This window comes from Salvelinus sp. IW2-2015, linkage group LG20, assembly GCF_002910315.2.
Source record: "Salvelinus sp. IW2-2015 linkage group LG20, ASM291031v2, whole genome shotgun sequence".
NCBI classification, from domain to species: Eukaryota; Metazoa; Chordata; class Actinopteri; order Salmoniformes; family Salmonidae; genus Salvelinus; species Salvelinus sp. IW2-2015.
This window is the reverse complement of record NC_036860.1, coordinates 68,774,530-68,798,605: the sequence shown is the minus strand read 5'-3', so window position 1 is coordinate 68,798,605 and position 24,076 is coordinate 68,774,530. Positions and strand designations below refer to the sequence as shown.

Here is a 24,076-nt window from a genome sequence, read left to right as displayed (position 1 = left end):
ATATGAAATATTAAATTATATATTTTTTAAAGACAAAAATACATAGAATGTCACCAAAGATTTTCTAAAACATTGTACAACGTACTGTATGTCTACTTGTTTGACTGTGTGTAGCCTACCAGAATGTGCTTATTTTGAAGAGAATATCATCAGACAGAGCAGCAGCGCCCTCTTCAGGGCAGCTTGGGCATCGTCTGCGTTACGTCTCTGCACTCGTGCAGGGCCTGCGCACGCTAGCACACGTCACCACAATTGCCAGCAGCGAATCCCTGCCCAGAGCTGCGCAGCAGCGTTGCGCAGACCTGCTTGGTGAAATACGCAGCCATTTCTCTTCATCTTGTTGTAAAGCCACAGGTCCGAGAATGCAAATACTGCAATAGTAGCTGATGTTGGGGTTTGTAGGTGAATTTCTTTATATCTAATTGAGAGACTAAAACTTTTTCCTTCTCGTAAGCATTGAGAGAAACAACCACATAGGCAGCCTATTTAGACGGGGTCGAGCGATTCCATACTATAGCCAAGAAAGTGCGCTTGGTAGACGCGGTAATGTCTTTGAATATCACTGTGAAAAGTGAAGACTCCGAGTCCTTTGACGAAGAAGACGAATCATCTCCGCTGCTTTCAGGCAAAAGAGGCTCCGAGTCTGCAGCTCGTCACGATATTTCTCCGGGAGAAGGCGGTCCAATAGAAGACCATGCAGGGTATTCAACACTGCATGGGCGGCTGGCAACTAAAACGACCACCAAACCCATCGTACTGTGTAAGTTGTTGGTACTGTATAATCAGACAGACATGGCATATTTTTCCGTCTTGTCTCACAGGAACTTTAACACTACTATTAGATAATAGGCAGAATCTACCGCACACCCAGAGCTGAGTAGTGAACGTACTGGACGCAGAAGGCAAACCTGGAGAAACAGGAAAAAGTCTGCACACTTTAGAAACATTAGTGCAATCTATAATGAAATATCAGAATTGTATTGACATTATGAGCTGTCGCCAAAATATTTGCTCTATTTGACTGTTTTGCATGTGGCATCTGCCTCTTTCTTTCTGTCCACTAGATCCTGTGAGTGCTGACCGTTTCTTTTCCTCTACTTCTGCAGATGGCAAAACCATCTTAAAGATAGCTCCAGGTGAGTCCTATTTTTCCAATTAAAGATAGAGGGGGAGTAAAATAGAGAGGGATCATAAAATGAATCGAACTACCTCTTCCTATATTTCCTGGTCTAAGAACCTACTGTAGAAGTACCATTTATCTGCAGCACCCAGAACCAAATCTCTTGTGCATGCTGGCTAGCTGGTCGATAACATTTGTATGGTTAACTCTGTCATGAGAGGATTTACATTTTGGTAATTTAGCAGATGCTCTGGACTTACAGTACTTATTAAACATCCCTCCTCTCCTCCTCAGCCCCAGTCATGACCCTCCCGACTCCTCGGCCTCCTCCCCAGGTGTCCCCAGAGTTCTCCTACCAGGCCATCGTGTACCTGATCGAAGCAGTGGGGCGCCGCTGGAGCCTGTATGGGACCCGGGAGCGTTCGCAGCTCTTCCAGAGCGTGCAGAAGGAGTTGGAGGAGCAGGGTCACTGTCTCCCCGTTGAGAAGATCCGCCGCAAGTGGAACAACTTGATCGTCACCTATAAGAGGGTCAAATACAGAGGCAGGGAGACCGGCCAGGCCAGAACCTCCTGGGAGTACTTTGAGGTACTTGTTTGTTTTATAATAATAGACTTGTGTTGTTTAGCAAGAAAACCGATGCTTGTGGCTCTTTTGGGCAAAACAGACATGGTTGGCTTAGAATCATAGGATTATTGAAATTGTATTTAGTCTCCATTTAGTCTCCATGAAAACATGCAAGCATTTGCACAGTAACCACTTTTTGTCCCTCAAATACATTGTGACAGTTGTTAGTTAGCTAGCTAGCAAATTTGAGCCATATTATCATAGACGTGGTATAAGTCAAAACACCTTCAAACAAGAAATGCTATCAAGAACAAGATACAATTAACTGAAACAAGCCACCTACGATTCCCCACATGGCAGTTTCCTGTCATTGTTGCTGTCTGGCTGTTCAGGATCACAGCAACTCACAGCCTTCTACTCCTGCGTTGCTCACGCATCATTTTCGTGACGTTGTCAGGCAGCCGTCTATTCATTTTGTTAAATGTTGTTATTGTGGTCTTCTGGTGAATGCTCAACAATTCTAGTGACATTGTGGGTGTACTATGAAAGTGAGAAACAAGATTGTTATAAGCTGCCCAAGGGTGCTGACAAGACCTTCTTATCTCAACATTCCATCTCTCTTTGTGTGTCTCTCTCTCATAAGATGATGGATGCCATGCTTGGTGACACCATTGGCGCGGAGACCACTAGCAGCCCTACCCTAGTAACCAGCATCCCTAAGGTGAACGTCGCCACGGAAACCACCAAAACAGAGCAGAAGCCCCTTCTCCTTCCCCATGGCAACCTCATCACTGCCTGCACTCGGACACTCACCCTTGTCCCCTCCTCCCTCCCACTCCACACACCAGTTTCCTCCACCCTCCCTCTCTACACCTTTGTCAGATCCCTCCCCACCCCTGTCTGCTCCTCCCTCCCTCTATCCAACCCTTTGGACACACCCTCCCCCAGAATAGCTAATAACACAGATCCTGTACAGCCAAACCCCTCCCCTGCTCCGGTCGCACAGCCCCCTGCCTCCCGTCACATCCCCTCCAACCTCAGCCGCGTGCACCTCCGCAGAAAGAAGCACGGTCGCTTCTCCTGCTCCTCCATTACCTCCCTTCTGGCCCAGCAGCAGAAGCGAGTAGAAGAAGGCACCTCCCTGCTGCAGGAGTTCCTGAGGAGGCAGGAGGGGCATGCCAAGGAGGAGCAGGTCCGTCGCAACAGGGCAGAGTCCCGGGGGAGGAGGCGCGAGAGGAGGGAGGCACGCATGGCAGAGTCCCTGGGTAGGATGGCCACAGCTCTGGAGCTGCTCTCCTCCAAACAGGACACAGTCATTGCCCTACTGCAGAGACTGGCCGAGAGAGACAGGAAGTGACAGTCATCGCCCTGCTGCAGTGTTGTCTCTAACTTCTATAGCCCCAAAGCCATAATTATGGCTAAACCCTGCCTACACCTGCATTGCTTGCTGTTTGGGGTTTTAGGCTGGGTTTCTGTACAGCACTTTGAGATATCCGCTGATGTAAGAAGGGCTATATAAATACATTTTATTTGATATTTTTACTATTTATCTTCTTCAAATGTTATTTTAAACCTAACATTAACCACACTGTTAATATTATGCCAAACCTTAAATTAAGGACAAAAAGCTTATTTTTGTTCTCATGAATTTTTACTTTGTGGCTATATAATCTAGTGGAAACCCTTCTGCAGAGACTAGCTGAAGTGACACTAATCGGCATACTGCATAGACTGGCCGAGAGAGACGGGGAGGCTGACTCGGCATGCGACCGAAGTGGCACTCTTTTTCCCTATATATTGTGCTACTTATGAGCTAAAACCCACCTGGTGTCCCAAGTCAAAATCGGTCCCTGATTAGAGGGGAAGAATGAAAATTAGCAGTGGAACTTGGTTCGAGGTCTATATTTGAATTTGCCTAATGTAAGCAATAGGGTTCCATTTTGGATGCAGACTCGGATAATGTTAATTTTTATTTAACCAGGTAGGCTAGTTGAGAACAAGTTCTCATTTGCAACTGCGACCTGGCCAAGATAAAGCAAAGCAGTTTGACACACAACAATACAGAGTTACACAGGGAATAAACAAACAATCAATAATACAGTAGGAAAATCTATATACAGCATGTGCAAATGAGGTAGGACAAGAGAGGTAAAGGCAATAAATAGGCCATGGTGGCAAAGTAATTACAATATAGCAATTAAACACTGGAATGGTAGGATGTGCAGAGGATGAATGTGCAAGTAGAGATACTGGGGTGCAATGGAGCAAAATAAATAAATACAGTATGGGGATGAGGTAGATTGAATGTGCTATTTACAGGTGCTGTGAGCTGCTCTGACAGCTGGTGCTTCTAGCTAGTGAGGGAGGTAAGATTTGATTGTGTTGTAGAATTTACAATGGAATAACAATTTTGATTGATTAAATGGTTTATTCATTAATGATTGATCATGATAATCAAAGTAAAACAGCATTTGGTTGCAGCATTTACTGTTGGAGAAACCGGTGTGGCGAGTGGAAACCACCATTTAGGCCTACACAGATGGATAAAGATGGTGAAATAGTAGGTGAAACTTATACTTACTAGTCTGGCATCTGGTCCAACCAGTAACTCCCAAAACACACACGGTCATCTCAACTGTTTGATTGTCAAGCAGCATGCATGAGGTCGATTCAGACTGAGGCATATGCAGACATTCTGAGGCAGGCTAACAACCTTAGAGAACAGCACCTGTAGCTACAGTAAAGTGAATTGTTTGACAAATAATATCTTAAATGAGAGCAATGTTTTACTAAATGTGTGTGTTCATAGTTTTCTCGGCTTGTAAAAATCATTTAAAAAACACATACTGTAAAGTCAAGGTGCATAAATCAAATAATTGAGAATGACACAAAAATATTGACTTATCTCCATCGTGGTTCTCTAACCTAAAGATGCAACCAGTACCTCAGTGATGGAGAGSGATCTCCTTAGAAGAGACACCTTCAGTGGTCAACATGAGACAGACTGAAGGAACTGATCCACTCTGAGGGGGTGGGATATCAATAACCAGATGCTGGTTTCACCTTTCGCTAAGAAAAACAGGTTGCCTCAAATGAAACAATGGGAGGATGATTGACTACAGTTTAGGTGATTTAATAAATAAAAAACAATTGTTCATCAAAAAGAAACAATAGGAGAGAGAACAGAGAGAGACAGATCGTTCTCCATCTGGGGGAGAAGAAAAGACGAAGGACATAGGAGGAGGGGGTAGATGCTGGAACATCATGGGATGTCAGAGGGTGTTTGTAAGGGCCGTAGTGGTGGGTCTGGGAGCTCTCTTTCTCTCGCTGCAGAAAGCACATTTTGTAGTGGACATTAATATTTACAAACACAAAACAACAAATCCTTTTCTGGAAAGGAGCACATTTTAGAAGTTTAGAATTCAGAACACAGACCGACGTAGTAGCTAGCCTATAGAATGAACAAGACTATGATAACATGGTTATCACTAGATAGCACAGCCACAAAGTCAAAATTGTCTTTCATAATAATGTATGAAAACCAAAATGTGCTTTTTGGTCTTAATTCAAGGTTTGGGTTAGGCATAGAGTTAAGTGTTAGGCTTCCGAGTGGCGCAGCGGCCTAAGGCATTGCATCACAGTGCTAGAGGCGTTACTACAGACCCTGGTTTGATCCCAGGCTGTATCACAACCGGCCATGATCGGGAGTCCCATAGGCCGGCATAGAATTGGCCCAGCGTCGTCCGGGTTAGGGGAGGGTTTGGCTAGGGGTAGGCCGTCATTGTAAATAAGAATTTGTTTTTAACTGACTTGTATAGTTAAATACATTTTTTATAAACAAATAAAAAAAGGGTTAGGTTTAAAATCACATTTTAAGAATCTTTATTTTAGAAATAGGCAGAGTTTATGACTTTGGTGTGGTAACTGTGACGACTGGAAAACATTGTGGGACAAGCACCAAGTCAGAGATCTTAGAGAAAAGTAACTCCAAACCACAGGAGATTGGTGGCTGGAGCGGAATTAATGGAATATTAATTGAATGGGATCAAATAAATCAAACACGTGGTTTTGCCATTACATTTGCTCCATTACAGACATATTGAGTCTCCCTACCATCAGCAGCCTAGTCCACATTTTTGTTTTATAACTATCCCATTGTTCTATCTGTGGTACCGTTTCTTTGGACAGGACTGAGATGCGTTCAGTTCCCTTGAACGTTTGCTACGTTGCGGAACGGTTTGTACTGAACGACACGTTTACCCAAAACGTTCTTGAACAGACTTTGAGGTACGTTTGGTGGGTGTAGCTTGAAGTATTGAGTGTATTTAAAGGGCAGTGGCAATGCTGACAGCGTTCCCCAACCAAATACAGTACAGTATGACACAAACCCATCAGCGTTCTTCACCTGGTCATTCAGTCCAGCACCGTTTCCGTTCAATTGAGCGTTCCAGAACGTAAAACCATACTGAACGCAAACATGCTGTTTAATTTGTTTGAATGACAAAAGGAAAAGCCAATCAAATGAACAAGCGGCATCACCTGTTGCCCAATCACCTTATTGGGAAAAATGACTATATCTACCATTGGCTATACGAACGACCTGGATGTAAAACGAGCAAGATGCGCATTCGGGGTTAATGTCTATATGAGAAACAATCACAAGAGTTCAGCTGCGTAGTTGTTTTCTGGAATGAACTGAAAAAAACAAAAACGGTATCTCTATTCCCTAGCTATTGTGCATAGTGGAATGCAAACAAAACTGTCAAGTTGACATTTGTATCTACCGCAATCAAAATGAGCACTGAAGACTTTCGATTTGCTGAAGTTTTCTCGTACGAAAGCTTGGTGCATGCAATGGCAGGAGCAGTGGTAAGTAAACTTTGTTTATGTGCATTGCCTTTTTTGCAGTAAGTTATTGCAGATTCTCTGCATTACATGAAAACAAGGGTCAGTGTTTTTTTTCTTCTTTAAATTGCTATCTGACAGGCCATTACTGCCAAACCGGTATCCCCTATAAATGAGGTTAGCCTGATATCAGCAAATGTTCACATTTGAAGACTCTACATTTGACAGTATAGGATTATATGTTTTTAGGGGAGTGTGACGGCAATGACCGTTTTCTTCCCACTTGACACTGCAAGACTACGGCTGCAAGGTAAGGCTAGCTACCTCTATATCTTTACGCCTTTGTGCAAAACTGAATAGAGGACATAAGATATCTCTGTGCAAGTCTCATGTCTATTCTTCTCTCTGTTCCTCCTTTTCTGTAGTGGATGAGAAGAGGAAAGCCAGGTCCACTCCTGCCATTCTGTCAGAGATTGTGAAGGAAGAAGGGTTGTGAGTAAACAAGAACTGTCTTTCTCTTGTTGTGCTTTCTCTCTCTGCTCTTGTAGCATTTTTTTATTTGAACAGAATCACCTGAGGTTGTGTCTGTCCCCCTGCCTGTCCTCTACAGGCTGGCGCCCTACAGGGGCTGGCTCCCAGTGATCTGTAGTCTCTGCTGTTCCAACTTCGTCTACTTCTACTGCTTCCACAGCCTGAGAGCCAGCTGGCTCCGGGGACACAAGTCAACTCCAAGCAGAGACCTGCTAATGGGCATTGCTGCAGGTAGGCCTACATAAGACCCAGACGCTGATACTAACTAACTTACCAAGTTACCCCTTTACTCCACACACAGAGATGCATACAAAACTCTCCCCAGCCCTCCACTTGGAAAATCTGACGATAATTATATCCTCCTGATTCCCACTTACAAGCTAAAACTAAAGCAGGTAGTACCAGTGACTCGCTCAATACGGAGGTGGTCAGATGATGCGGATGCTACGCTACAGGACTGTTTTGCTAACACAGACTTGAATATGTTCCAGGATTCATCTAATGGCATTGATGAGTTTACCACCTCAGTAATCAGCTTCATCAATAAGTGCATCGACGACGTCGTCTCCACAGTGACCGTACATACATATCCCAACCAGAAGCCATGGATTACAGGCAACATCTGCATCGAGCTAAAGGCTAGAGCTGCCGCTTTCAAGGAGCGAGACACTAATCCGGATGCTTATAAGAAATGCCGCTATGCCCTCAGACTAACCATCAAACAAGCAAAGCGTCAATACAGGATTAAAATTGAATCCTACTACACCAGCTCTGACGCTCGTCGGATGTGGCATTGCTTAAACTATTACGGACTACAAAGGGAAAGCCAGATGCAGTGTAGTAGGATTCACTGACGTTTTCAACCTCTCCTCGACCTAGTCTGTAATACCTACATATTTCAAGCAGACCACCATAGTCCCTGTGCCAAAYGAAGCGAAGGTAACATGCCTAAATGACTATCGCCCCGTAGAACTGACATCTGTAGCCATGGAGTGCTTTGAAATGCTGGTCATGGCTCACATCAACAATATCCTCCCGGATACCCTAGACCCACTCCAATTCGCATACCGCCCCTATAGATCCACAGATGACGCAGTCTCAATCACACTCCACACTGCCCTTTCCAACCTGGACAAAAGGAACACCTATGTGTGAGTGCTGTTCATRGACTACAGCTCAGCGTTCKACACCATAGTGCCCACAAAGCTTATCACTAAGCTAAGGACCCTGGGACTAAACACCTCCATCTGCAACTGGATCCTGGACTTCCTGARGGGCCGTCCCCAGGTGGTAAGGGTAGGCAACAACACGTCTGCCACGCTGATACTCAACACTGGGGCCCCTCAGGGGTGTGTACTTAGTCCCCTCCTGTTACCTGTTCACCCATGACTGCATGGCCAAACACGACTCCAACACCATCATTAAGTTTGCTGACGACACAACAGTGGTAGGCCTGATCACCGACAACGATGAGACAGCCTATAGGGAGGTCAGAGACACTGCCAGGACAACAACCTCTCCCTCAATGTGAGCAAGACAAAGGAGCTGGTCATGGACTACAGGAAAAGGCGGGCCGAACAGGCCCCCACTAACATTAACGGGGCTGTAGTGGATTGTSTACATCACCAATAAACTATCATGGTCCAAATACAACAAGACAGTCGTGAAGAGGGCACGACAACACCTTTTCCCCCTCAGGAGACTGAAAAGATTTTGCATGGGTCCCCAGATTATCAAAAAGTTCTCCAACTGCACCATCGAGAGCATCCTGACCGGTTGCATCACCGCCTGGTATGGCATCTGACCGCAAGGTGCTACAGAGGGTAGTGTACGGCCCAGTACATCACTGGGGCCAAGCTTCCTGCCATCCAGGACCTATATACTAGGCGGTGTCAGAGGAAAGCCCCAAAAATTGTCAGACTCCAGTCACCCAAGTCATAGACTGTTCTCTCTGCTACCGCACGGCAAGCAGTACCTGAGCGCCGAGTCTCGGATCAAAAGGATCCTTAACAGCTTCTACCCCCCCCCCCCCCCCAAGCCATAAGACTGCTGAACAATTAATCAAATGGCCACCGGACTCTTTACATTGACACTGCTGCTAGCTGTTTATTATCAATGCATGGTCACTTCACCAGTACCTGCATGTACAAATTACCTTGACTAACCTGTACCCCCGCACATTGACTCGGTACCGGTACACCCTGTATATAGCCTCATTATTGTTATTTTATTGTGTTACTTTTTATTATTTTTTACTTTAGTTTATTTGGTAAATATTTTCTTAACTCTTTTTTTTTTAACTGCACTGTTGGTAAGTAAGCATTTCACCAAGGTCTACAATTGTTGTATTTGGCGCATGTGACAAAGTTTGATTTGATTAACACTTAGTGTCAAGGATTGATTCCGAGCTCTCTCTGTCTCTGTGTGTGCAGGTGTAGTGAACGTGCTTGTGACCACTCCGCTGTGGGTGGTCAACACACGACTCAAGCTTCAGGGGGCAAAGTTCCGCAACGCAGACATCCGTCCCACTAACTACTCAGGCATCATGGGTAAAGGCAGCAGCAGTATGCGTGTTGGAAACAGATAAAGTTGTAGATGTGTGTCATTCTTTCTCTCACTAAAGCATCGTGCACATATACACTCCCTCTGTCTTTCTTTCTTTATTTCACACACACAGGAAAACACACATTGTACTACTGTTTTCCTATTCTGGTTTCTTTGTCACTGTCAGATTGTCTCTAGGGTAAACCGTATCCCTCTTCTCCTCTCAGATGCCTTTGTGCAGATCATTGAGGACGAAGGGGTAGGGGCCCTGTGGAATGGGACATTCCCCTCTCTCCTGCTGGTGCTCAACCCGGCTGTCCAGTTCATGATCTATGAGGGCCTGAAGAGGCAGCTGAGAAGCTTGGTTCACAGAGAGGTAATAGGAGGGTGTACTTCAAAGACTGGGCAGAATTTATCAATGAGATTTAATTCTCATTGATGGGAAAAAGCCCTGTAGTCCTCCCTCACTAACAAAAAATTGTATAACTGAAAAGCAAAGTGGAATCACTAGCTATATCTTTCTACCGGTACTTTTTTACATTTAACTAGGCAAGTCAGTTAATTAAGAACAAATTCTTATTTACAATGACGGCCTACCAAAAGGCCTCCTGCGGGGACGGAGGCAGGGATTAAAAATAAAATGCAAATTTAGGACAAAACACACACCACGACAAGACGGACAACACTACATTGAGACCTAAGACAACAACATAGCATGGCAGCAACACATGAAAACACAGCATGGTAGCAACATAACAACAACATGGAAGCTACACAACATGGCAGCAGCAGCACAACATGGTACAAACATTATTGGGCACAGACAAGAAGGCAGAGACAACAATACATCACGCGAAGCAGCCACAACTGTCAGTAAGAGTGTCCATGATTGAGTCTTTGAATGAAGAGATGGAGATACAACGGTCCAGTTTGAGTGTTTTTAGCAACTGGAARGAGCTGCGAACTGAAAAGAGGAGCAACCCAGGGATGTGTGAGCTTTGGGGACCTTTTAACAGAATGTGACTGGCAGAACAGGTGGAGGATGAGGGCTGCAGTATCTCAGATGGGGGGAGTGAGGCCTAAGAGGGTTTAATAAATAAGCATCAGTACACACTTTGATTGAAAATATTGATTTTAAGAAGTACAAATATTGACATTTATTAACAAACGCTTCCATTGTATTGGAAGTCATACCTCCAATATATAAAAATAGCCTGGTATTCTGTATAATCATATACCTGCCCAACCCTATTTAAACGGGAACTAACTGATCCTGATACTGTTGTCTGTCTATTTCTCTAGCTGTTGTCTCTGGAGATATTTCTGTTTGGTGCCATAGCCAAAGCAGTGGCCACCACATTCACATACCCACTACAGACTGTACAGTCCATCCTGAGGGTAAGAACAMTATGTGGGTGCGTGTGTTTGTGAGAATGTTCCTCATGAAAAAGTATTACTGAATCKCTACTACCCAAGCTCTACACAAGCCTACTGGGTTTTACTAYTTGATTGCTATTGAGATGTGTAGTAATGAGTGATAAATTGGGACGTTTCAAGACTTGTGAACACTACATATTTCCTAGTTACTGTGCAACTACTGAGCTTTTGGGTATCTACTACTTAAAACCTACACATTCTACCCCAATTCCTACATGTTCACTATTTTAGTACTTAATACACATTCAGTGTGTGTAGTGTTGTCAGTACTGATTTGCTCTTGATACCTTTTCATTTCCTACATTAAACCCTTTTGAATTGCTATTGAAAACTGACACATTTACTACTGTTTGCCTATTCAAAATCACTATTGACATCTCCTTGTTTCACTACTACACTAGTGCCCATGTTATTTCCTTGAMTTTAACTGTAGTTATATCACAACAAGAAATAATACATTTATACAAATGTAATAGCAAAATAATTACATATTCAATTACATATTTACACTTTGTTAATCATTTTAAAGCCTTATCTGTATAAAGACAAGTACAAGAAACAAACAATTATAAGCCATTATCAATCCACTGCTAACAGAAGTCACATAAGACAAACAAATAAATATTTGATAAACAATATTAACCTTACCAACAATGGCCTCCAGTCTTATGTCGAGGGCCTCCTTGGCAACAGGTCAAAAGAGGTAAGTATACCAATATGAACATGCTGTACATTTGCATACAAACACCTACTTATGCTAATTAATAACGAAAACGGGCTACATTTCAACGGTGCTAGCAAACACCTCAGCTACCAACATCAAGTGGTAAAAATCTCTACCTGATTACTACTAGAAACACTACTGTTTTCCTACTGAACACTACAAAACGATACTTGTGTATCTTGAGTAGTGTGTAAACTACACAATCCCTACAAGTCTCTACATTGCCACTAATGCACAAATAAGTTGTGTAGTAATTCTGTAGTACTTTTTCATGAGGGTTGTGTGTATGTTTGCCTGCCCGTGTGGATGTTGTGTTTTAGTGCTCTGCTGTGAACATTGGGTTATCCCAATGTTTAGTGTTATTCCAGTGGAATAAGCTCTGGGTGCTAATTTCACTGCTCGTTGTCTGCATCTTGTTCTCAGTTTGGTCAACACAAGCAGCACACAGACAGATCACCATTGCTGAACAGCCTGAGAAGTGTGATGTATCTGCTGATCAATAGAGTGAGGTTGGTCCATACACGCACACACACCTGCCTACCTTATTTCAACGTTTTTATTTACCAAGCACCATGACTGGTACCACACCCAGACTGTCCAGACTTAGTCAGTGGTTGCGTTCCAGATTGTCTTTATTGCCATCGTGCTGTGCATCTCAGAGGATTGCTATACCATATTAATGTGTTTTCTGAGATGTCAAACACTTCTCCAGGCYTTGTGAGATCTGATCATCTATGCAGCACCATTGCAATTAAGACTACCTGGATCGCAGCCAATGCCTTCATCTCCTACATAGTGGTGTAAAGTACTTAAGTAAAATTACTTTAAAGTACTACTTAAGTTGTTTTTTGGGGTATTTTCCACCACTGCCTACATTCTGTTTTTTGATGCTTTCTCCAACCCATAGGAAGTATGGCATGCTGGGCCTGTTCAAAGGCCTGGAAGCTAAACTCCTGCAGACCGTCCTGACCGCTGCTCTCATGTTCCTGCTCTACGAGAAGATCGCCAGCAGCATCTTCAGGGTCATGGGAGTGAAGAGGCCTGCGTCCAGCCACTAGCCTGTCTGTGACATCAGACATCCGATCCCATATTGTTGTCCTATCTGTCTCCCCTTGGCCCTAACCCCTCAATGTTGGCATGTATAAAGGGTCTGGATCGGTATAAGCAGTGTAGCTAGGGGTAAATCTTCCACCTTACAGAAATGCAAGCATCAAAGGGTTAGGGGCAAAGAGAGGGGAAGGAATCGAACTGAGACCAGCTGAGACTGTACCAGAGATATTAGAGAAAGGATGAGATGGGAGTCCCATTGGGCAATGAATGTATAACGCTTCKCCCAGTAGACTCACACGGTGCATTCTGGGTGATTCTGGGACGAAGAGAGCTCTCCTTCAAGGAGTGAATGGCAGTCAATTGGGTGCAAGCTCAAAACCAGAAAAATGAACATGAATAACCCTTTRCCTAATCTGCTACGTTAATTATTCTAATCTGCTACGTAAATTCTCCTAACCTGCTACGAAAAACCAAATCTGATGTTAATTTTACAAAAGCTTGATCCCTTCTAGCCATGGCTGAGCTCTTCTTGTCCCAGGTTTATTGTCTATTTATTTTTCTAGAACTGCCAATTTTGTGGAAGTAGACACCACTTGTTCCTCAGACTCTTGTGGATTTCATCGTTTTGTACTTTTCAATGTTCTAAGATGAATTTGTGYATTTAGTTAAGCAGCTATTTTGTGATGCATTGTTGCTCCTGTCAAATCACTGGGAAATGTTTTCATTGTGTCATTAATTGGCGCTCTGACAAGCGTGTTGAATAATTACGGGATGTATTATAAATGAATTTTTGTGCAATATGATGGATGGATAATTCACCAACATTTCAGATTCTCAGAAAGGTTGATAGAAATAAAATGTTYCTGCTCAAATAAGTACATTTGAGCTTTTTTGACCATATGCAATCTCTCTCTCTCAAGCCTGGGGACAAGGTTAAATATGCTTCAACAATTGTCGTGTTCAGATTGTCATTTAAAAAATCAGTTTTTGCTCTGATTTGCGTACTTCCTTTTACAGATGTGGAGCGTTTTTATTTTTTTTATTTTAACAGTAATAATTTGGGACCAGTAGATGGAGTCACAGCCCCACAAAATAAGAAAGGTTTAAAATGTTGTGTTTACTGCGGTGCTATATGTTTAATCAAATTATTGTAATGTATTCCGTTTAACAAAAGTCGATTTAACGCATATTTTTATCCACATGTACGCTATTGTAATCTGTGTTTTACGTCATACATATGCGTCGGCCGGAAGTTGAATTTCCATTGCCTCTTGTTTTTGTTCCCGGTTAGATACTGTTCAGCAGCTGGGCTAGGTACGCTTTTTGTGTTCGAAATTGGCGAGATATTTGGTTAGTTTAAATAACTTTAATATCAATTCAAACGGTGTTTGGACAATAACGCAGAGCCATGTCTAAGCMCGCTTCTTTTCACACACAACTGTCCTCCATCATGGAAATACTGTCTAGAACCGCAATGGCTCATGTGTGCAAACTGGTTGACGACGAATACGCGGGAATATCTTTAGAAAATGAGGCTCTCACTGAGAAATTGCATAATCTGGAAAGTGAARTTACAATTGTGAAAAGCACAGCTCCCAAGCTGGCTGGAAACTATCGCTCTGTTGGTGTTCAAACTGGTGAAACTATCACCAGAGTAGACAGAGGTATGTTGTCCTTTTATAATGCATCCGTGACAAGGAGGAGGATGCATGTTGTGTTGACAAAGAATGCATGCAGAATGGGGATCTTATAGTCTTCATTCCTTTCCCCTTTAGTCTATATAGTGTCTTCATCCTATAGGGGACACTGTTTTCAATGTGTTTATGACACAATATGCCCAAGTGCCAAGCCTTCTCTTCCAGGGCTAAACGGATCCCCCACCATCGAAGGAATATTTGGGAAGGAATGGTGTCTTGATCTATGGAACCATGGGGATTCCTACAGCACAGAGAACAGTCCGCAACACACTGCCAAAGTGAGTGAGGAGACTGAGGAGTTTTCCTTGCCTCGTCTGGTGTCCTTCATCTACACTGATATGAGAAAGCACTAGGCAGGATTGTGGAAACCAACAGAGGACTCAGGCTTACCAGAGGACATGCTGTCAGATGCCCAGCTCTTTGAAATGAGTGAATCCGAGGCTACCCTACATTATGGACACTTACTCTTTCTGTCATATTTAGAAGTCTTATTCCTTCAATGCATTTTATTATTTAGTGTCTGCATTTTTCAAGTGGCTCTAAAAATATTTATCTTATTCTCGTAGTCAACAGGGGTGCCTTCAGGCCAAGCTGATGTTAAAGAGGAGGATGTTGAGGTGGAAATCATAAACAGCAGAGACCCACAGGAAAGACCAACAATCATTTTAGATGGTAAGTTTTTTTGAGGTTTTAATCTGAGATTTTTGATTGGCTGGTGTAGTGCTGAATCACATAGGTTTAACTCTATGCGTTTGATACCATGCACAGTTATAAGCCAATGTGACTCTCTTATTTGGTCATCATGGAGGTTGGACATTGTTTTTCATGAATAGGTGGACAGGCAATCAAAACCACAACTCTAATTTGTATTATTTTTGTATTTTATCTGTTGCTTCAGGAGATGACTTAGTGGACAATGGAAGAGAAGGGCCCTCCAACGTGTATCCATCCTTTGATTCCTTCCGCCAGGACAGGCCAGAGAGACGGGATAAACAGGTACTGGAGATGTCTACTACGGATGTCTCCACAGGACACACTTTACGTTTCATATCCATCGATGGATTGGAGGAGGAATATGGCGAACATGTCTTTCCCATTGAGGACGATGAGACGAATGAGTTCCTACCAGACGATACCGAGCTGTTGCCCAACGAAGGACAAGATGAACACATCACAAAGCCAACATATGCAAAGAAGTCTTTAGCAAAGTCAAAAAGCAAAGCTGGGAAGACTAAGACTTTCAGTTACTTTAACAGGTTTAACTTGCACTCCCATAGTAAATCCGACACAAACAAGTTAAGTTGCGTGATTTGTAAGAAGACTTTCTTGCGGCAGAACCATCTGACGATGCATATGAAATCTCACAAGTCACTGTACTGCAGTGTGTGTAAGAACTATTATCCTGGGAAAACTCAGCTCAAAAAACACAAATGTGTTGCTCCCGATTATCTGGCCTCGAACAGCTCGAAGTACTTTTGCCATTACTGCGGCAAGTCTTTCAGCTGTCCGTCAAGCCTGAGGATACACCACCTGGTGCACACTGGAGAGAGACCCCACACGTGCACTGTCTGCGGGAGAGGATTCACACAGAAGGGCAATCTGAAATGTCACATGCGCCTTCACACTGGTGAGAAACCGTTCAAATGCCTCACGTGCGACATTGGCTTCACCCAGAAAGTATACCTCACTCAGCACTTGGCCAAAGCTCACGGTCAAAAGGAAGAAAATAAGAAAAAGAAGACGCAAGTGCACAAATGTTCTAAGTGTCAGTTGTCTTTCGTCAATCAGCAACTGCTCCAAACACACATGGCTGTTCATAAAAATAAATGAAGTATTTTTGGTTGATTGCAATACTCTTGACTTAAAGGGGCAATCTACAGTTGCTACATCCATTTTTGGACTTAGAAATTGATATGTACCTATTTATTGTTTTAGAATATAACTTATTTATGCCTCATGAGCTTAGTTGAATTGTTGTACACCATCAGAACCCAAAATAAGCTTGTAAATAAACACTTTACATTTTAGTCATTTAGCAGACGCTCTTATCCAGAACGACTAACAGGAGCAATTAGGGTTAAGTTCTTTGCTCACGGGCACATCGACAGATTTTTCACRTTATCAGCTCTGTGATTTGATCCAGTGACCTTTTGGTTACTGGCCCAGTGCTCTTAACCACTAGGCTACATGCTACCCTAAATAGCCTTAAAACATGGTAAAAACTATAATTTTGGTATGGATGGTCAGTCCTTGCATCCATAGCTCTATGAATTTGAGTGGTTAGCCTACATCTCTCCAGTCCCAGCCCCTCCGCTTTTTACCGAAACGGGTGGGGAGGCCTCTTTATCTGAACTGCTGATTGCCCCTTTAAAGGATCGTGTGCCTGCTTTGCTCAAACTGGAGAACCAAATACTGTCTAATGTYTGTCATACTTCACAATATTGGAGCGACCTTAACCCAACACCTAACGGCCTTGTCAAGGGGTTCGGATCTGGACYCTGGACCTGGGAGTCCCAGTCGGGAAACCCCCCCAAATACGCTACAGTATGTTGTAGCCTTTAAGTGTATTTTTTATTACACTTGATTTGTCTGAATTAGCTACAACACTAACAGGATGTATTAGGCATGATTTACCTACWATAAAAGGTAAATTATMAAGTTTTATTTTGCAAAGAACGTGGTGCATAAGTACTGAGTGTTCACCTATCACTATRCTATGTTCCATAATTTCGGCTCATGTATTGAACCTGCCAATGTTTGGTGCAAGATGGCAGTTGGTACTGTATCTGCATTGTCCTCTGTATACATTGGTACAATTGACATAAGATATAATTAAATGGATGTTTTCCATTTCTGTTCCCAGTAGTGCATTTTATACTTGTTTTGTACATAATGCTTCCATGATTATGTCAGTTGTTTTTCTGGAATATTTATCTGCTGTAAACTTAATTTGCTTTCATAATTAAAACAGCATTAAGGGTATAACTTAATCTTTGCCATGTTTACATTTTTATAATATGGAATACAAATGTAAAGTGAACAAATAAGTAAATGTATTACTGTACGTGTTATTTTAATTTCATAATTCATTACAGAAAATTATTTGGCACACGTTTACATGATCGGTCTACCACACTGGCATTCTTCACAGTAGCACAAACAACTGGTATCAGGACAACCACTATTCAAAAATACTTCAAAAATGTCACTCAAATCTCTTCATCTAACAGTGGGGCATATAGTCTCTTGCCAATTGTGTGACAAGAAGGCACAGTGTGTGTGCAATCCTATGGACGGAGCAGAGGGAAAACTCGAATGGAACAGTTCMCTGCCATGTAGTGAAGAGTAACAGCTGGGTCATGTTCATTAGGACACACAGTAGCGCAACAGTTTAAAAACAAACTTGACCTACTGAAAACCACCATGATTACAATAAAGCTAAAGATGTTTCGGTTGCCAGTTTTCAAAACAAGGTTGAAATGTAAATTTAAAACAAATTAACAATATAAAATGACTACTCCCTAATCCCTTAATTGAAACATTGGTGTGTGTTAAAACCGTGTTTATAGGTGTAGCTCTTCCCACAGTCGACACAGCTATAAGGCTTCTCCCCGGTGTGACTCCGGAGGTGGACATTCAACGAACTCTTCTGAGAGAAACTCTTCCCACATTCTGTGCAACTGTAGGGTTTCTCTCCAGAGTGTGTACGCTGATGCAGCTTCAGGTACGTCTTCTGAGCGAAGCGCTTCCCGCAAACTGTGCAGCCAAACGGTTTCTCACCAGAGTGGCGTCTGATGTGGACTTTCAAGTAGCTTAAATAACCAAAGCTCTTCCCACAAAACAAACAGTCAAACTGCTGCTTCAGGTCTTTTCCAGTTCCCTGCTGGTGGCTTGGCCGGTTTCTTGGTGCGTATGTGTTGCGGGGAGGATAGTCCATGTACATTCCATCGGCTGTGTCAGGGCCAGGCTCTGGTGTGTTGTCAACCAGACCAGCCAGAGTGGGGTCTTCCATGAGGCTCTCAATGGATGTGGGCTGCTCTGTGTCAGGCTGTACCTGATGGCTGCCTGCAGGGTCAGGCATTGAAGGGTATGTGTTCAAGTCCCCCTGGTATAGATGAAGTTGACTGGCAGCTGTTCTTTCTACTGCTTGAGCATCCTCCACTGCTACACTCCCTGTAGAGTACAAATGAAAACAATCAATAATGGCATCACAGCTGTGAAACAATTCAATAACCAGTCCCATATAGGGCTGTTGCAGTGACTATTACTGCCACACCGTCAGTCATGAGTCACGACGGCAGTACAATTCTATGTGACAGTCGAGTCATGGTAATCTCCTTTTAAGCACTCTGGACATGCATTACTAGCACCCAACTCGCTAATTCATCAGGTCGCTAARGGCCTGGTACTCGGGGCTCTACTTTGCCTCCAACCACTGACAACAATGCAAACGCAATCGAAAAATCACATCAAACATCAAAACAGTATGTGCTTTTAAAACTGAGATTTAAAACTTTCTTCAAATTGATCAATAGGTTGCAACTGAGTGGAAAACATGGCCATTGTGGATGTAGTTTCAAAGCCTAACAATGAAATGGACAGTGCTTTCTAAGGTGATGATTCATTCAAAAACACCCATATGAGGCCAAGCCAGAGGGAAAAAAAATTATGATTGTGCCGCTATACATTTCTACCACATATTACACATGGCAGAAACAATTATTTAAGATCTCATTGGTACATAATTGGTCTGGCCTAAATTAAACAAATTCAGATTTAGCCTACAATTATAGTGAATTTGTTTTTGAATAGCCTAGTAATAGGTATTTTTCTTCTTCGTATTAATAGATTGACATTTCCTTTAGCTACAGAATATCTCACCAATGAGTTTCCATCTCCTCCCATCTCTCCTTCCCCTCCACTTTTCCAGTGCATATGGATGACATGTCTTTTTTTGTCTTGCCTCTGTTCTTGCCCATTTGATAAATGGGGCATTATACATCTAAACTGATTTCCATAGCAGTAAAGACAAGATTCAATTGAGAAAAGTCTGATGGGTGAAAATATGATCACTTGAGAGAACAGCGTGTGCAGCCTGAGGCAAGAGCACAAGCAGCCCATATGTCTTTTGATTTCTAAGGCTTGTATCGTTCACAACTAAAGTTGCCAAATAACTCTAAATCTAGTGTATATGACCTGTTTCAAATGATCAATTTTACGCTCAACATAGCCACTTCATATGCGCAACATCCATTCTATTTCATTCAGGTAAGTTCAATTATATTCTTCTTACTATAAAATCATAATGGCACGGATCTTATAAGCATATCTTGTCTGCTCAATGAACAAGCCTATGGCGTGGCGCATAGCCAGATAACATACAGTAGTCCAACTCATATTCTGTTTGTCTGAAATACATTTTCTTCATATCATGTTTCTTTAGCTCTGCCTAAAATAATGKATTTWTTGTGATGTATAGTCAATTGATTTATTCAACTTTTTTTAAATGGAGATGTTCCAAAGGCATGCATCAGTGGCTTGTATGAGTGGAGCCTGGAGATTAACAGTCAATTACCGTGAGACCAGCAGTCGTTTGCATGACAATAACAGGCTGACAAAATGTAATGACCGCCACAMCCAGAGTTCCTTAACAAGTCATAGTAGCATACAACGCTTATCCAGAGACTGACTTACAATTGCAACTTGCCCCCTTCTTTCATGAAAGGATGTCGTTTATTTTACATATGAATGAGCTGTCAGAATTTCTCAATGATCACGACACACATACTTTTTCTGTTGCTTGCATGTCCCCTCTGCTGGTCCACTGGCTGATCCTCAAACAGCTCCTCTTTGATAAACACCAACTCAGGCTCATTGTCCACCAAGTCTATTGCCTACACAAGACAGGTGAGTGACCGTTATTAGACAACACATGGTTCTTTTTTTAATTCCAACTGTAACAGAAGAACCTTTGTAACCTTTGTTGTGATCCAAGAGTATAACCCTTCCCAGTCCAAATTCGCTCCTTAACCCTTTGATCTGAATAGGTATAAACACCAGTGGGGTGTGTGGCACTTCCACCATATTGCTTGGTCTRTCACCTTACAGATCTGCAAACATCGAACGGGTAGGACTAAGGTCAGGGGAAGGGAACAAATTGGGACAGCCTGGATACCAGAAATGCACTATTCAAGGATATTAATAAATCTGATCCGAGTGACCTCATCATCGCCCAAGATGGCCGATCCAATTGTCTCTTTATCCAGTGGGATGGACTCTCCATCTCTCCATAGGTCCATGCACCAGTCCTTACCAAAGACACCCTCTATGGCGGGGGCAGACTGCTTCTCTGAAAATGGAAACATCTATCATGAATATACTGACCGTGGCTGAACCAGCATCCATTCATCTTCCCATTAAACAGCTCTGCAAGCGTTATAAATGTCCAAATATGCAGGCAACTATCGTCATTTACTGCTGTTGCGCTCGGTATGTACTTCCAAAAAAGGTTTAAATAAAAATTGACAAGCAACCGGAAAAATAAAAAATGAATATTGTTTTTGACCGGAAGAGGTGCCTCTTGGTAGCTCTTCCAGTCAAAAACAATACATTGAAAACATTTCTGGTTGCTTATGCATTTTTTATTTAGACCTTTTTTGTAAGTACATACATGCTTGCAGAGTTGTCTAATGGGAAGATGAACGGAAGCATTGTGGGCAAAGAGAGATTTGTCATATCAAATCAAAATGTATTTGTCACTTGCTTCGTAAACAACAAATGTAGACTAACAGTGAAATGCTTGCTTACGGGTCCTTTTCCAACAATGCAGTTAAATAAAAAAGACATGTTTTAATAATAATAAAAACAGTGATACATGGAATAAATGAATATCTTGTAAAACTAACATGGCTATATACAGTGAATACCCGTACTGAGTCGATGGGCAGGGGTACGAGGTAATTAAGGTAGCTATGTACATATAGGTAGGGGTAAAATGACTAGGCAGTGGGATAGATAATAGACAATGGCAGCAGCGTATGTGGTAAGTGTGAAAGTGTGTTTTGGCTTATGTAGTGTGTGTATGTTGGGGTGTCAGTGTAAGTACGTGTGGGTATAGAGTGCGTACAAAAAAAGGGTCAATGCAGTTAGTCCAAGTAGCCATTTGATTAGCTATTTAGAAGTCTTGTTTAGCAGTCTTATGTCTTGGGGGTAGAAGCTGTTCAGGGTCCTGTTGGTTCCAGACTTGGTGCACTGGTACTGCTTGCCGTGCGGTAGCTAAAAACAGTCTATATCGCTTGGGTGGCTGGAGTCYGCCAATTTTTGGGTTCTTCCTCTGACACTGCCCGGTAGAGGTCCTCYATGGCAGGGAGCTCGGCCTCAGTGATGTACTGGGCCGTACTCACCACCCTCTGTAGCGCCTTGCGGTCAGGTGCCTTGCAGTTGCCATACCAATGCATTGATGCAGCCAGTCAAGATCCTCTTAATGGTGCAGCTGTAGAACTTTGAGGATCCGAGGGCCCATGCCAAATCTTTTCAGCCTCCTGAAGGGGAAGAGGTGCTGTCAATGCCCTCTTCACAAATGTGTGGACCATGTTAATTCCTTAGTGATCTTGACCCTCTACACTATTGCCCCATCGATGTGGACGGGGGCATACTCGCCCCTCTGTTCCTGTAGTCTACGATCAGCTCTTTCTTCTCTTGCTGACGTTGAGGGAGAGGTTGTTGCGCTGGCACCACATTGCCAGGTCTCTGACTAAGCACACAACCCTGAGGGGCCCCGGGTTGATGGTCAGTGTGGCAGATTGCTACCCTCACCGCCTGGGGGGGGGGGGCCATCAGGAAGTCCAAGATCCAGTTGATGAGGGAGGTGATCAATCCCAGGGTCCTGAGCTTGGTGATGAGCTTGGAGGGGACTATGATGTTGAATGCTGAGCTGTAGTTAATGAACAGCATTCTTACATTGGTATTCCGTTTGTCCAAGTGGCTGAGGGCAGTYTGGAGTGCAATAGAGATTGCTTAATCTGTTTGAGCAATGGCCAACCTTTCAAAGCATTTCTATACATGTGAGTGTTACAGGGTGATAGTAATTTAGGCAYGTTACGTTGGAATTCTTGGGCAAGGGGACTATGGTGGTCTGCTTGAAACAAGTTGGTATTACAAACCAGGTCAGGGATAGGTTGAAAATGTCAGCGAAGACACTTGCCAGCTGGTCAGCGCATACTTGGAGTACACGTCCTGGTAATCCGTCTGGCCTTTAAAGTCTCCCCTGGTTCAGATCTAACTACCATTAGTACATATTGATAATCATATCGTCTGGCCTGTGTCGTTTGTTTAATGTTTTTGATGTGATATGAAAGTAGAGGGCTTTATGTTTCTAGAACTGTACCGAAATTGAGAATTGAGTCACGTTTAGATGGAGTGTTTGGCCGACGTCACATACAAAGTTAACAAAAACCAACATAATGTACTGATTAACGTTACATCACCCAAAGAATAGCCCGCAATTACACAGCACCATATGTGCAGTTATTGCGGGCTATTCTTTGGGTGCTGAAATCACTAGTTGTATTTTTAAAGTCCGCCCACACTTGTCTAACTCGTAAATCGTGGAATGTATTTTAATCGGTTACAGTTGCTAGCTAGCAACCTATCATTGATTAAAGCTATCTAACGTTACCGTCTAAAAATACTCACCTCGGTTCTCAGTTGCTTGATGCGTAAATATTTGTCCCGAGACCTGAACTCCATTCTGACAACGGCTGGCAATGACCCTTTTACGTTCGTGCAGTTTTACCGTCTTTAATTCAATCTCTAGAAGGTAACATTTCTTCTTTAATGKCTCGTTCTCATTCATGTGATGTTGGGATATTTCAGAACGGAGAACCGCCGAGCACTCGTCGACAAGTTTACCGATTTCAACCACAGCAGCTTTGCTTAGCATTTCCATAATGGAAGCTAACTGGGTCTGAAAACTTCCACGATTTATCATCATATTCATGGTTTTGTTTTTAAAAAGAAACTAAYTCCAACGCGTATGATAGGCTGGCGAGATTAATAAAACTGAATAATAATAGACATTGATTGGGTGGCTAGCTAGCTCAAACAGACCAGAGATAATAGATAAATTAGGAGATAGGAATCCCATTGGGAAAAGAATGGGWAACCTATAAAACGCATCACCAGCAGACTCTCGACCAATCGCGTTCAAGTTGTCATGCTGCGTCACGCAATCCCTTCTCAAACTACGGGGTATGCCTATTTTCCTCGACAGTACGTAATGTCACGATGCAAAAGCTATACGATATTACAGAGAACACGTTAAATATCTCACATATCGGAAAATATTTGTAATGTTATACTTCTTGTTGACGAATGATAAGTTTTGCGCTAGCGCCAAATTGACTCCCGTTCAATCTTTGAGAGCGCTCCTTGTCCCAGAATCACCCGGAATGCACCGCGCGGKAATATTGACGACACGTGAGCAACGTAGACAATGGGCGTTAAAACTAATGRAATGGAGTTTTCCATCTTCTCAAAAGTATCTCTGAATAGACCTCTCGCT

The 24,076-nt window shown here is 42.8% G+C and overlaps 3 protein-coding genes across 6 annotated transcripts; 2 read left to right on the top strand and 1 right to left on the bottom strand.

Moving 5' to 3' along the window:
* The first annotated feature begins 312 nt into the window (after positions 1-312).
* Positions 313-4,552, top strand: LOC111981239 (uncharacterized). Of its 2 annotated transcripts, none has more exons than XM_024012423.2 (4): positions 313-760; positions 1,107-1,136; positions 1,415-1,707; positions 2,330-4,552. In XM_024012423.2, the coding sequence occupies exons 1-4, from the start codon at positions 547-549 to the stop codon at positions 3,041-3,043; spliced, it is 1,251 nt and encodes a 416-aa protein (XP_023868191.1). In that variant the 5' UTR covers positions 313-546; the 3' UTR covers positions 3,044-4,552. The 2 variants fall into 2 exon arrangements, with proteins under 2 accessions (XP_023868191.1, XP_023868190.1); XM_024012422.2 differs by having other exon boundaries at positions 315-760; positions 1,065-1,136; positions 2,330-4,543.
* Positions 4,553-6,293: 1,741 nt separating this feature from the next.
* LOC111980843 (peroxisomal membrane protein PMP34) lies at positions 6,294-17,504 on the top strand. Of its 3 annotated transcripts, XM_070449590.1 has the most exons (12): positions 6,294-6,555; positions 6,781-6,841; positions 6,957-7,023; positions 7,142-7,293; positions 9,495-9,611; positions 9,834-9,982; positions 10,909-11,004; positions 12,191-12,276; positions 12,675-14,481; positions 14,680-14,943; positions 15,081-15,186; positions 15,413-17,504. In XM_070449590.1, the coding sequence occupies exons 1-9, from the start codon at positions 6,481-6,483 to the stop codon at positions 12,823-12,825; spliced, it is 954 nt and encodes a 317-aa protein (XP_070305691.1). In that variant the 5' UTR covers positions 6,294-6,480; the 3' UTR covers positions 12,826-14,481; positions 14,680-14,943; positions 15,081-15,186; positions 15,413-17,504. The 3 variants fall into 3 exon arrangements, with proteins under 3 accessions (XP_070305691.1, XP_023867623.1, XP_023867622.1); XM_024011855.2 differs by having other exon boundaries at positions 14,680-15,186; XM_024011854.2 differs by lacking the exons at positions 6,294-6,555; positions 6,781-6,841; positions 6,957-7,023; ... (3 more) ...; positions 10,909-11,004; positions 12,191-12,276 and having other exon boundaries at positions 14,039-14,481; positions 14,680-14,792.
* A 58-nt stretch (positions 17,505-17,562) lies between these two features.
* Positions 17,563-23,946, bottom strand: LOC111980833 (zinc finger protein 24). The gene is made up of 4 exons (XM_024011846.2): positions 23,209-23,946; positions 20,736-20,863; positions 20,303-20,408; positions 17,563-18,687 (listed from the first exon to the last, which is right to left on the bottom strand). The coding sequence occupies exons 1-4, from the start codon at positions 23,510-23,512 to the stop codon at positions 18,044-18,046; spliced, it is 1,182 nt and encodes a 393-aa protein (XP_023867614.1). The 5' UTR covers positions 23,513-23,946; the 3' UTR covers positions 17,563-18,043.
* Positions 23,947-24,076: the final 130 nt, after the last annotated feature.